The sequence below is a fragment of the Manacus vitellinus genome, unplaced genomic scaffold (genome assembly GCF_001715985.3).
Source record: "Manacus vitellinus isolate BGI_N305 unplaced genomic scaffold, ASM171598v3 scaffold_14_pilon, whole genome shotgun sequence".
Taxonomy (NCBI): domain Eukaryota; kingdom Metazoa; phylum Chordata; class Aves; order Passeriformes; family Pipridae; genus Manacus; species Manacus vitellinus.
The window spans coordinates 9309110-9322257 of record NW_021939063.1 but is presented as its reverse complement, the minus strand read 5'-3'; the positions used below and the strand labels follow the sequence as shown (position 1 = coordinate 9322257).

Genomic DNA, 13148 nt, shown 5'->3' with positions numbered 1-13148 from the left:
CAGGACCTGACCTCAGCGCTGACCAAGAGGATCACCCTGAAGACCCCGCTGGTCTCCTCGCCCATGGACACGGTCACCGAGGCCGGCATGGCCATCGCCATGGCGGTGAGTGCGGCCCCGTGGCGGGGCTGGAAACGCTGCCCGAGGCTCCCGCGTGTCCGCCCCGGGGCCAAGTACGGCCCGGGGGCTCCATCGCTCCCGGTGCGGCGCCGGGCGGGGATTGCAGTGTCTCACAGTCGCCTTTGTGTCCCCAGCTGACCGGGGGAATAGGGTTCATCCACCACAACTGCACCCCGGAGTTCCAGGCTAACGAAGTGCGGAAGGTGAAGGTGAGTGCGCTGTGCGTGGCGGGCAGCGGTGGTGCTTCGTGCAGGTGGGCAGCGTGGTCTGGCCCTGCTGAAATGTGCCAGATCTTGGTGTTACAGAACTGTAGTGCTGCCAGGGTTTGCCTGCACAACCTTCTTCTTGTGTGCCAAGTGCTTGTGTGTCAAGTCCCTGCACAGCCTGGGATTTGAGGTCTGCCAGGCTTCCTGGTGTGGGAATATTCCCCATCATTTCAGGAAGGATGTTAGCTTGGAAACTCTTGGGGTTTAACACTATTTGGGTGAGCCTTGGTGCTGGTTTGGGAGTCATCCTGTTGGTGAGCACACGGTCAGGCTGGGTGGTTGTGGAGCTGAGTGAGGGGCTGCAGTGACCTCCAGGCACGTGCCCTGCTCCTGGTCAGCCTGGCAGTGCTGCTCAACCTGCCTGCTGGATTTGCTTCCTTTCAGAAATATGAGCAAGGATTCATCACAGACCCCGTGGTGCTGAGCCCCAACGACCGAGTGCGAGATGTGTTCGAAGCAAAAGCTCGTCACGGATTCTGTGGGATTCCCATCACGGACAATGGGAAGATGGGGGGCAAGCTGGTTGGGATCATCTCATCTAGAGATATTGACTTCCTGAAAGAGTCAGAGCATGACCTGCCCCTCGGTGAGGTGAGAAGGGCTTGTGAGCACCCGATGGGTGTGAGTACTGCCTTAGGAAACCGTGTGGCTTGTGATAAGAAGGGTGAGTGTGTGGCTGTGAGGATGCTGTCCAAGTGGGAAGGAGCAGCTCTACCTTAGCTCTGCAGATCCATCTGTGACTGTATTTCCTGGAGATTGTCTCCCTCATTTGTCCTCCCTTAGCGACTCCTGCAGTGCAGACACAGTGGAGTGACCATGCAGTTTGTATGACTCCTAGGGGTTATCTTTCAGTGATGTGGAAACCATCCTCCCTGCAGCTGGTGCTCTCCCTTGTTTCACTAATTAATTGCTAGTGTTCCTGGCTGCTGGCTGTGATCCTGTGTAGCAGTCTGGCACTGACCAGGGCTGTAACAGCTGCACTGTGCCCAGCAAGCCCTCCAAGTGCTGAGCTTCATTTTCTGGACTGCCTTTTCCTGTGTGCCTCATCTGGGCTACTTGCTCTTTAAAATAAGCCTCTGAACTTGCAGAGTGGCAGAGTGGCCTTCATAACTCTGCCCCGTCAGACTCCCCTCGTGCAGGAGAACGTTCCCTGCGATCTGTCACACAGGTTGTGTAACTGTAGATCCACAGCACTGTCAGGTTACAACACTGGTGCCTCTTGGCCATGTTTTACTTTTGACTCACAAGTATTTTTAGCTCTTGCTGACCAAACCTGGTATCACATGCTCATCCCTGTTTGGTTTGCAATCGCCTACAAATATCTGATACAGGAATCGTAAACCAGGAGTAGGTTATAAAAGTGCACATGGCCCTATGAAGTGGTGCTGTCCATTTAGAGGAGCCAGATAAGAATCTACCCTCTTTCTTATGTGGATCATTTGGCACTGCAAAGATGGAAGACCTGTTGCTGTCAGTGTCGGGTGTTTGTCCCTGTCACTGGGCAAGGCCAGGGAACCGAATGGTTTCCTCAATCTCTTCTCCACTTGCAGTCCAGCAGTTGTCTTGCTGAGCTGTTCATTGCCATCCAGTTAAACACACAGGTCTCCTGTAGCACAGGAAGCTCATGGATCCCACAGGGTTAGGGAGTATCATGATATGTCTTTGATTGCTCAGGCTTTTCCTGAGATATGGATTCTGTCACAGACAGCATTTTGGGTGGATGCAGGCAGAGTCAACCTCTTCCCTGATGCAAAATGTCTGTTCTTATGGTATAAATAACTAAAATGTTCCCTTTTTTTTTTTGTTGTGTGCAACTAAGCTACCTTCCTGAAGGGTTAGAAAGTGTTCCCTTTTAGCTTTGCCTGGCCTTCTTGAGTAACCTTTCATGAGGATACCCCACGTGAACCTGGTGATCACAGAATGCTGTGGTTGGCAAGGGACATAACGGTCTCTTGTCAAGTCTCCTGCTCAAGGCAGATCCAGTTGGAGCAGGTTGTATGGGGCTGTGTTCCTGTCTCCAAGGATGGAGATTTCACTGCCCCTCTAGGCTGCTCTTCCAGTGTTCGACCACTGTCGTGGTGAAAGCTTTTTTCTGTATGCCACATCAGGTGTTCCCCTGTTCCAGCCTCTGTCCAGCACTGCCCCTGGCATTCCACTTTGTTTTGGTGCTTGTTTGTCAGAGTGAGCGTGGGTGAGTGTGTTTGGATTTGTCCTGGTTTTGAAGTGACTTTTGCCCCATTGACTTTGCCCGCAGTGGGTTTTTTTTTGGCAGAGCCCTTCCAGAGCCTGTGTGCTGGGGATGCTGCCTGAAAACGAGACTGGGGGTAACGTTTCTGCCAGACCAACATGAGGCTCCAGAGGTGTCTCCAGCCCTTATTTCCCTGTGCTCCGTTAAAAGGGAGGGCTCTTTGGGTGACATCCCAAACAACGATCATCTGAGAGCTGTCCCTTGTTTCTATGTGCTTTCCCTTCGCTTGCTTTCCCTTCTATCATCTCCTGTTTTCAGTGCACTGATGGGCTTGGGTCCTGATGTCACCACTGGCATGGGGACAGTACACTGGAGGCTGTTCCTGTGTTTCTGGAGGCGTGTTGCTGTGGTGTGTGGAGTGCTCCCGCACGGCTACTGTGGAGCGTATCACGTGGGCAGAGGGGTTTGGTATTTTCAGATCGGTGTGAAGGAGTTCTTGTGACTTTTTATCTTCTCCCACCCACTAGATTATGACAAAGCGGGAAGATCTTGTTGTGGCCCCAGCTGGTGTAATGTTGAAAGAAGCAAATGAAATTCTGCAAAGGAGTAAAAAAGGTACCTGTGACCGTCGGCACGAGGGAGAGTGATGGGAGTGCCGGGCTGGGAGGGCAGTGGGTGGCTGTGGGCACGCAGTCCGTGTGTGGGTGGAACGTGGGAAGGCTGCATTCCAGCACAAGGAGGGGACAGTGAGGAGAGTGCCTGCAGCCCTCTGCCAGGGTGCAGAGTTCACATGCCTTCATCTCAAATGTGTTTGGAATTGAGGGATTCTTGGCAGCCCAGGGGCTGAAGAGTGCCTTGCTGTCCAACCACGTCTTCCATTTTCTATCCTGACCCTCACATTTCAGCACTGAGTTCAGTTCTGTTAGGGTTTGGTGGTTTGACTTTTAACAGTGTGTGGTGGGTCTAATTATTAAAAAATAAGCATTTTTTCCATGGTCAGTTTGAGTCATTCTCCAGTCCTGAAAAGTCATGCTCTGTTTCCCAAGCCAGGGCTGCTGGCATCCATGGCCAAGCAAGGCTGGGTAACACACCTCTTTGAGTCTCCATCTTGTAGCAGTTGCTGCCTGCCTGATTCCCCTGGTCTGCCGCACTGGCCTGGGCCAACGTCCGACTGCTGCAGAAACCTGCAATGGTCTTCTTTCTGTTTGTTTCCAGGCAAACTGCCAATTGTTAATGAAGATGACGAGCTGGTGGCTATAATTGCTCGTACTGATCTCAAAAAGAACAGGGACTACCCTCTGGCATCTAAGGATTCCAAGAAGCAGCTGCTCTGCGGAGCTGCTATCGGGACCCACGAGGACGACAAGTACCGGCTGGACCTGCTGGTGCAGGCGGGCGTGGACGCAGTTGTGCTGGTGAGCACCCAGGGTGGGCTGAGGGCCTGGTTGGAATGAACTGCTCTGACAGTGCAGCAGCAGCAGCGTGGCACTCGCTGTCTTTATTACATGCTCTTTTGTGTTAGAATATGGCTGTTTGTTGACCTCTCAGTCTTCTTCAGGTTGGAATCCTCTAATTAGAGGGATTCCTCTTGCCTGGGGGCTTACGTGACCTCAAGGGACTTTGTAGGGTGCATCAAAGCCCTGAAGGCTGAGAAGAGAAACCCTGTCAGTTAATACAGAATCTTCTACAAATGCCTCTTGTACTCTACCACCAGCCTCTCTGATGTTCCTGACTAGTTTTGAATATTCGGCTTCTTACAGCTTCCCTTCAGCCCTAATGTTTGTTGCTGTGTTATTCTCTTAGCCACCTGCTGTTCAGGAGTGGTCAGCCCAGAGCTGCTCTGCTGATCTCCCCTCCTGGCCCGTAAGCTTTCAGGCACAATCATCGCTGTCTGTATTTACACATGATTTTCTCATCGATTGTGAGCTTGTGAGTCCACCGTGCTCCGAGGGCATGGCTGAGCGGGAAATGTTTAACAGACAGGATTTGGCTGGGTCGCGGAGACTGGCAGGGCCTGAGCACTCAGTGGTTGACATCTGGTATTTCAGCTGCCCTGCTGCACAGCAGGGAGATGCTTCCCCCTGCCAGCCCTTCTGGGCTTCACAAGGAACATTCTCCATTTCACCTGTAGTTTGAGACAGGGCTGTCAGTGTCCTGGTGGTAGAGCCAGATGGTTCTTACCCAAAGCCAGATGTTCTGCTTGTTGCCATCTGTAGAAGCCACAGGATTTAAACATGAAGGATATTACTGAAGTCTTTACAATAAACTGCCTTGCATAGGGAAGGTACATTCCTGTCTTGGCAGCAGCTTCTCCTCTGCCTCTGTGCCCCATCTGGGGAGTCGTTTTGCCCCCTTGACACAGCTTAGCAGAGACCCCAGAGTGAAGCAGAGTGAAGGTCTGAGGCTCTTCTGGAGCTGTAATTTTTAACCTTTTGCAGAAATTCTGGTTGAAACTGGTTTTCTTTCTATTGCAGGATTCCTCTCAGGGGAACTCCATCTTCCAGATCAATATGATAAAATATATTAAGGAGAAATATCCCAACCTGCAAGTTATTGGAGGAAACGGTAGGCATGTGTTGAAGACTGTTCATGTCTTTAAGTTATGTTTGTTTCTTTGACAGAGGGAGTTGCAGGGATATGAATGGAACAGTCATCTTGGTAAATGTCTGTGAACTTAAAATGGTTTCCTCTGGAACAGAGCAAGACCACTCTGCAGCCACAGGGCAGTACCCTGCTGGTGCAGATATTTGGAAACCTTTGTTCTGCAGCACAGTGTGCTACAGTCCTCTGTAGCATGCTACACATTAGCTTTACACACCAGTTTAAAATTTTGCATAATAATGGGTATTGCTCGATGTGGAAATCTAATGGCAATTTTCCCTGCCCCTTGACAGCAGAGCCCAGCGGTCCTTGTCTTTCACTGGTGCTGCTGTTACCCTGCACTATGCCCTCTCTACCTGGTGTGGCCCAAAAAGTGTTTGGTGCCATGCCATGACCTCTGCTGCCTCAGCCTTTGGGTGGAAGTGTGTTGCAGAGTAGCCTGAAGGTCCAGTGTCACCAGTGGTGACTGGTCCCAGATAGGCCTGGCTCCAGCACAGGCTGTTGCCCTGGGCAGGGGGTGTTGGCAGCCAGCTGGGGAGCTTGGGGCAGAGCATTGTTGTGTGCCAGTGTGCTTGTCTGTCTTCAAACCAGTTTCTGCTCCCCACAGTTGTGACTGCTGCTCAGGCCAAGAACCTCATTGACGCAGGGGTCGATGCCCTGAGGGTCGGGATGGGCAGTGGCTCCATCTGCATCACACAGGAAGGTGAGAGAGATCAGCCATCTCCTAAATAGGCTGAAGACACCTGTTAATTAGAAATTCCCTGCTGAAAAGCAGCATGGCTGGGATGGAGTATTCTCCCATTGTGAGGGCAGTGTCCAACAGCAAGCCATCTTTCACCCCCTTTGTCCAGGACGTTCTCATCACCTGGGTCCAACCTTTGGGGTGGCAGCAGCAGCAAAGGCATTTCCCAGTACTGACCGAGACTGAGTAGAGCCGGTGTGGCACATGTGGCTTTGCTCAGGGGGAGCTGCTGGCTTGGTGTGGGATGGGGCTGGTGGGCAGCTCTGCAGGGAGAAGGGCTTACTGGGTCCCCAGTGCTGATGGGTGAAGCGCACCGGGCTGTCTGTGCTCCCTTTCCCTCTGGCAGCAGTGTGCGTGATGCTTGACTATTGATCTTCTGGGCTCGATGCCTTTGCAATTTCCGAATGGGATTTCTGACCATTGTCTCTGCAGTTAGACAGCTTGTGTGGGGCAGAGGCTGTGTCACCCTTGGCTAAAAGGCAAGAGGGGCATCCCAGGGCATGGAGAAAGGCTGCCTTGAAGACAGGCTCAGTCCTCATGTGTTGAACCCTTCAGGTGGGGTGCAGAGAGGTGGTGCAGCAAGGTGCTGCAGCCCAAGAACACAGCCCCTCTCTGCTTTTCTCCTTGGCTTTTGCCACAGGAGGCAGCAAGTGGGCAGCTGATGGCTGAAAGAGGCTGCATTAGCTCTGCCCATTCCAGTGTGGAGCCTGCAAGCAGCTCTGGAGCTGTGCTGCTTTCGTGCTTTGCCTGCTGACAGGGTTCCCAGTCAGGGCAGTCTGTCTTGGGTCACCTTTCTAGGGAGTCAGTGGTATCCTTGGGCTGACACTTCCATAACCAGAGCAGAGCCAGGACACTCATATCCTGCCCTGGCTCTGAGGCAAAGGCCCCAGTGAGGCACGTCCCAGTCTGCAGTGAGGGGAATGTCTGTGGAGGTGCCTCCCAGCTGCCCCGGGGGGTGGGATTGGGTGCTGGTTTAGGGGAAGGAGCAGAGCAGGGGTAGAATGTGGCGCTTTGCAGGAGATGTAGTTGCAAAACTCTTGACTGCAGCTCCCCAGGTTTTTGCCCCTCTTAAGGGCAAGAGCTTTGGCTTTTTGGGGTAGGGGGTCACCTCTCTGGGTGGCAGCTGGGGTAGGGCGAGCATGCGCTGTGCACAGCCAGGCCTGGATGGCTTGGATCTGGCCTCTGGCTTGGCTCGGGCTAGGAAGGGTCTGCAAAGTCAGCTCTGTCCCACACCGTATGCTCTGCCCAGTAACGGGTCACTGCTGGGTCCTTTGTTCTGCTGCTGTTCTTCTGTCTCTAAAATGTGTGTGTTTGTTTTTGTTTAGCTGCTCCAAAGATCCCTCCAGACCTAAAGTCCCACAGCCCCAAATGCCCTTCTACTGTCACGGGCACCTATAGTAAGTCACTTGCCCTGTTCCCAACCCTAATTATGTGTCTTGAAGCAGGACCCTGATTTGGCTGCACATGGCCCTACTGCTTGTTTGAGAATAATTTAGCTGTAGATGCACTTGGGGTTTTGTGGCTTTGGATACTGGTTTTGAATCTGAAATGAAAGCTGAGAAACCTCTCTGATTTCCTAAAGCAGAGTCTGAACTGTCCAAGCTAAGGGAACTCAGGTCTGTCCACTCTCCACCCTAAAATCCAGTTAGGAGCCTGACTGGGCTCTCTGCCTGACCCTTCTAGATCCCTAGCCAGGCATGCTCCTGCTGATCCAGTGCTGGGAGGTGATCCCCGAGCAGACCTCAATCATTTTTAAAATGTAGCCCTAGTTGTGGGGAAGTTGTGCTCTGGCCCAGCTTCCCTTGGAGCTGGCTCCCCTGGGTCACAGAGGGATGTCACTGTGCCTGGCCACCTTGGCAGCTGCGAACCAGAAATGCAGCTTTCCCCACCGGTTCCTGTGGAGAGAAGGGGCTTTTGCCTGCCCAGCACAGGGTGAAGCATTCTCTGCTCCATTTTCCTCTGATGCTATTGGATCGAGCAGCCCCCAACAAGCCAAGCCTTAGGCTTTGTCCTTTCTCCTAGTTCTGACACACACGAAAGGGAAAGGTTTCTGTTGCAGATCCCGGAAGGTTTTCTCTAGCAGATGATCTTGTAGGGCCATCCTTTGCCAATACACTAAAAGAGACAAACCCTCACCCTGACTGTGTGTTATGTGTGTGCTCCCAACTCCACTTGGGAAGCCTGCGCTCCAAGGCTGTGGCGCTGGGCACTGGGACAGTCGGAATGGTGTCATGCTCCCAGGGGCCCTGAGCCAAGCTGTGCCTTAAAGGGCTGGTCTCCATGGTTGTTCTTGCAAGGTTTCTGCAGGCCCTGCACTGTCAACGGCACAGTCTCAGACCCTGGACTCAAAACCTTTCAAAATCAGGTGTTTCTCTCCCCAGCTCTACCCTGGCAGCATTTTGCAGCCACAGTGTGGCCTTCAGCAGTGCAGCACCGAGAGAGACCATCTCTTTAAGGGCGTTGATGATAAAGCTGGCAGCCTCTCCCTGGCTGGCTGAGCCTGAGCGGAACACAGGGGTCTGTTTGATTAAATTCCGTTCTTTCAGGATCTCAGCCTGGAGTCTGGTTTCCCTCCCTCAGCTGCTGCTGAGTGCTGGGAGTGGAGCAACTGCAGCCCCCCGGCCTGGGCAGGCCCCTGCCAGGGATGTGTTGCCAGTGCTGCTGCCAGGCAGGCTGAACCACACCTGGAGTTCACGCTCCAAAGTACTAATCCTGCATGGCCTTAATCTTACCCCATGTATGGGACTAACCGTGACTGGAGAAAAGGCTTCCAGTTAACTGTGGGGAAGGGAAGTCTCCCTGAGAGAAGCTTATCTCAGCATTCTTGCATGCCTGTGGCTGACAAATGTGTTACAAGACATGCCCTGTGCTGGTTTTCCTCACATAACAGGAAGCCTGTAACTGCTACCGACTGGGAAGAACGAGTAAATCCAAAGCTAATAACTCCTTCCTCATGGGGCAGCTAAACTTGACGAACTCCTTGCTACATTGCAGGGCAGGAACATAAATTATTATCAAATCATTCTGCTCGTTTCCTTTTCCACTGCTGCATGTGTGTTTGTGTGTGTATGCAGTGTATATGTGTATATATATATACATATATATTTATGTATATATATAAATATATATATACATGTACAGACATACGAGCTCTCTCCCAGCCGTCTTTCCATGCAAAGAGGCACATCATACAGCTGCTGGGTACATGGAGACTGGCACCACTGGGTCTGTTACCACTAGAAGGGAGCAAGCAGTGGAACATGGTTACATGCGAGGGATGCTCTGGAGAGGGGCTTTTGGAGTTTGCTCTGCTTCCTTCCCAAGCTCCTCACATGTCTGCCGTGCACCAGGATGACCCACGAGTCTCGGCTGATCCCAGGCATCTGGTCAAAGACCCCAGTCCCAAGGTCACCCACAGCTTTTTGGAATAGAGGGCTGTGAGGATGTCCCAGCAGGCACCTCCTGGGCATCTGCTTCTCTCGCAACTCAACTAGGAAAGGAGCATCCAGGGATTTGTGCGTTGAGTGCTGGAGCATGTGTGTGCTGGAAGCCTGGAAGGGCCTGCTGGGGAGGGGACGTGGCTGTGCGTGGAGCTGACCCTGTGCCCGCTCTCTCCGCAGTGCTGGCGTGCGGCCGCCCCCAGGCCACCGCGGTGTACAAGGTGTCCGAGTACGCCCGCAGGTTCGGCGTCCCCGTCATCGCCGATGGAGGCATCCAGACGGTTGGGCACATCGCCAAGGCCCTGGCACTCGGGGCATCCACAGGTGAGCACCACTGCAGGGAGTGCCCTAGGAAGTGTTTCCATATGGGTGCAAGGGTGTTTACCTGCAGGTGTCTGGGGGCACAGGGGGTGCAGCCAGTGCTGTGCCCAGAGGGCCTGAGGGTTTCCTGGCCGCTCCTGCTGACGTGCTGTCCCTGGTGATCTCTTGTGCCAGTGATGATGGGATCTCTCCTGGCTGCCACCACGGAGGCCCCAGGCGAGTATTTCTTCTCGGATGGAATCAGGCTGAAGAAATACCGTGGCATGGGCTCGCTAGATGCCATGGACAAGAACTTGGGCAGCCAGAACCGATATTTCAGGTCAGAGATGGTGCTTTGGGGCAACAGGTCAAGCTTTTGGGGCTTCTCTGCTTCACAAACATCCTTGATTTGTGCTCCCATGCAGTGAGACAGACAAAATCAAAGTGGCCCAGGGGGTCTCTGGCGCAGTGCAAGACAAGGGCTCTATCCACAAATTCATTCCATACCTGATAGCTGGGATCCAGCATTCCTGCCAGGATATTGGTGCCAAGAGCCTGACCCAAGTCCGGTGAGTGCTTCCCTGTGCCTGTGCTCTCATTAGGTCACAGTGCTGCCATCTGGAGTCCCCAAGCAGCTCTACCCACACTGCTGTGTTCTGGGTGGTTTGACCTTGCTGTAGCCCTCTTCCCTCATCTCCAGTGGGCACTGTGTCATGGATTTGCCAGCCCCAGAGGTGCAGGAGTGTAGTCTCTTGTGGCATATTCGGCTGGCCAAGCTTGAAATGGTGGGTTATTGTACCCTGCCTGGCTCTTGGGAGCACAGCAAAGACCATTTTGGCTGCAGCTGGAGAAACCAGTGACCCTGTCCCAGCTGCTCCAGCTGAGCATGTGCCAGAGCACTGTCTTCCCTGGACTCTGCCTGGCCTGTGACAGCTGTCCTTCCCCCTTAGAGCCATGATGTACTCGGGAGAGCTGAAGTTTGAGAAGAGGACGACGTCTGCCCAGGTGGAAGGAGGGGTGCATGGCCTTCACTCGTAAGTGCTTTTGGCAGGACCCGTGTACCACTGGAGTTTTTGGGGGGTTTAGGCACAGCCATCCTGTGCCTCAGCTGATGTGCCTTTGGCTTGGTGTGCCGCTGGCTTCCCTGTGCAGCCCAGCTGATCCACAGCCTGTTGTCTGGCCTGGGCACCTGCCCAACCCTCTCATAGTGTCAGGGTGCAGGGGCTGTTCCCCACTGTGGGCTGGCAGGAGCTGTTTCTTACTGTGCCTTTGGTCTGTGCCCTGCATTAGGTGGGTCAGTAAAAGCGCTCTTTGACGTGCTGCTCCCCTCACAGGTACGAGAAGCGCCTCTTCTGAAGGAGATCCGTCTGTGTCTGTCCTTGCGCCACTCAGCCCTGCGCCGCCCCATGCGGGAGCTGCTCTTGCTGCAGAAGTGCCATTACTCTGGGCTGCCTGGAGCTCCCACTGTCCCTTGGCTGCTTTTTGACCACCTATGGGGCCCACCCACCACCCAGGAGCTGTGATCCTGGGCTGGAGCCTTGCACACGTTTGCCATGTTTTACAATAAAAGAGGAAAAGATGTGGAGTTGGTGTCAGCCCAGAGCCCCTCTTCCTTCATTATGTCCCTTGGTCTCCTTCCTAGGCTCTATGCTTCCAGCAGCCTCAGGAGCAGCTGATGACCCCAGAAGGGACACTGTGTGCATGTGAATGGGAACAGGGAGGGGACAGCCCTGAGACAGGGCTAAGTGGATAACACAGTGTGGGTCTTTAAAAATCCTTCCTGAGAGCAGAAAGCAAGTGGCTGCTGGGCAAGAAAGCAAATGATTTTACAGAGCTGTTAGCTCCTCCTGGGAGCTGCCAAACCCAGCTGTGGCAGCAGCCAGGGTGCTGCAGGACCCCATTCCCAGTCCAGCTGCTGCAATGATAAGCACTTGGGTGCTTGTGTATGTGTGTGCACACCCACTCACACAGCCCTGCCTCTGCACTGCAGGTGCCTGCACACACCAGGCCCTTAGACCTTTGTTTTCCCATGCCTGGTCCTCTCACATGCACCCTTTGTTTCTTCCCCTAAACCTCCCAAAGTTCCCCCCCTGCAGCCACAGCAGCTGCACCCCCTGGGCTGGTCAGTGCAGGTGGTGCAACCACCTGCCCAGGTTCCATGAACTGTTTTTGCCATAAGATGGGCAATGTACTTGGAAGGGCACAGGCTTATAAAGGAGCTGCGTTTCTGCAGGTCTGAGCAGTGCAAACTTCCCTGGCTTGGCAGGTTACTTGTGCTTGCAGCACCAGGTGACAGTGCAAGGTAGGGGGACAGGACAGTGACCCTCTTCATGTCCCCTGCTTGAGCTGAGCATCATAGGAGAGGGGATGCAGCACCTCTGGACTGACAGCAGCCTGAGGCTGCACAAGAGACATGAGCACTGTGGGGTGGTACAAAGCCCCATGGGAGAGCCCAGACACCGGCTGGGACACAGCAGCTGCTGATGGTGGCTGTGCTCAGGGAGCTGCTGGCATGTGGCACCACTGGCACCACGCACTACCCCAGTGCCCGGGGTGAGCACGTGCCCCATTAGCATGTTACAGCCTCGTTGTGCTGTGCATTAACCACCACACAATTCCTTGTATTTCCCATTTACATGTATTTATCTTGTGGAGCCCCAGATGTGCCCGGGGGGTGTGCAGCTCACACCAACAGCCTCCACCCTGCCTCGCGGCAGGGCTTCTTGCTGCCAAGGCATGGGACATGACCCTGGCAAGGCTGTGGGAGTGGTGCTGTCAGTAAAGCCATGTGCTGTGCCCTGCAGCCCCAGCCCAGACTGGGCAGGGAGGCCGAGAAGCCGGGACTGCAGGCCAGAACCAAGCCCACCCATCTCACAGCCCTCCTGTGTGCAGAGCCACCACCCACCCAGTAGCTCCACAGTCCAGTCTGAAGCACGTCTCCCTGGGGAGCGGTGACCCTCGGGGGCTTCAGGCAGGCAGGGGCAGCCCCACAGAGCCCACAGCCGTGGCAGGCAGTGCCTACATCCCCTGGTAGGTGCCCTGTGGAGGGATGAGCCCAGCAGCCACAATACGCTTTTCACTCACTAGGAAGTTGAAGGTTGCACATGCATTTGGCTGTGAATAGAAAAGGGAGTGAGTGAAGCTCCAGCGCTCAGGAAAGAGACGCAGCTCTTCCCCACAGGGCACACGACCCCCTCTCTCCTGCCCGTCCCCAGGAGAGTCTCCCAGTGACCACTGCCCTTCCCTTCAGTGGGGTGCTGCCTGTGCTCGCCCCTCCTTACCGTGTCCTGTACCTCCACAGCGATCCCGCACTCCCGCATCTGCTTCAGCATGCCAGAGTGGAGCCGCTCCACCCTGTCCCCCGTGCCCAGCACCAGGATCTCTGCAACCGGGACACGACAAGGGTGGGCAGGGTGGCACTGGGGCTGCCTCGACACAGAGTTGCCCTCCCTGCAAGGACCACCAGCCCTGACAGGAGCCCAGAGAGGGGG

General features: G+C 54.3%; 1 protein-coding gene and 1 non-coding gene across 2 annotated transcripts; one reads left to right on the top strand and one right to left on the bottom strand.

Moving 5' to 3' along the window:
• The first annotated feature begins 6 nt into the window (after window positions 1-6).
• On the top strand, window positions 7-11252 carry IMPDH2 (inosine monophosphate dehydrogenase 2). The gene is made up of 13 exons (XM_018068424.2): window positions 7-105; window positions 255-329; window positions 771-977; window positions 3102-3189; window positions 3790-3989; window positions 5049-5139; window positions 5783-5878; window positions 7243-7314; window positions 9538-9681; window positions 9853-9997; window positions 10083-10226; window positions 10608-10691; window positions 10992-11252. The coding sequence occupies exons 1-13, from the start codon at window positions 64-66 to the stop codon at window positions 11011-11013; spliced, it is 1410 nt and encodes a 469-aa protein (XP_017923913.1). The 5' UTR covers window positions 7-63; the 3' UTR covers window positions 11014-11252.
• Window positions 11253-12504: 1252 nt separating this feature from the next.
• On the bottom strand, window positions 12505-13052 carry LOC103764471. The gene is made up of 2 exons (XR_003915611.1): window positions 12939-13052; window positions 12505-12771 (listed from the first exon to the last, which is right to left on the bottom strand). It is a non-coding gene; the product is annotated as an uncharacterized LOC103764471 (transcript).
• Between the last annotated feature and the right edge of the window lie 96 nt (window positions 13053-13148).

Excerpts from the sequence above, each read along its gene's own strand:
- IMPDH2 (XM_018068424.2), top strand. The coding sequence starts at position 64 with ATGGACACGGTCACCGAGGCCGGCATGGCCATCGCCATGGCG. Across the intron at positions 330-770 it reads ACGAAGTGCGGAAGGTGAAG|AAATATGAGCAAGGATTCAT; the intron begins GTGAGTGCGCTG and ends GCTTCCTTTCAG. Across the intron at positions 3,190-3,789 it reads TCTGCAAAGGAGTAAAAAAG|GCAAACTGCCAATTGTTAAT; the intron begins GTACCTGTGACC and ends GTTTGTTTCCAG.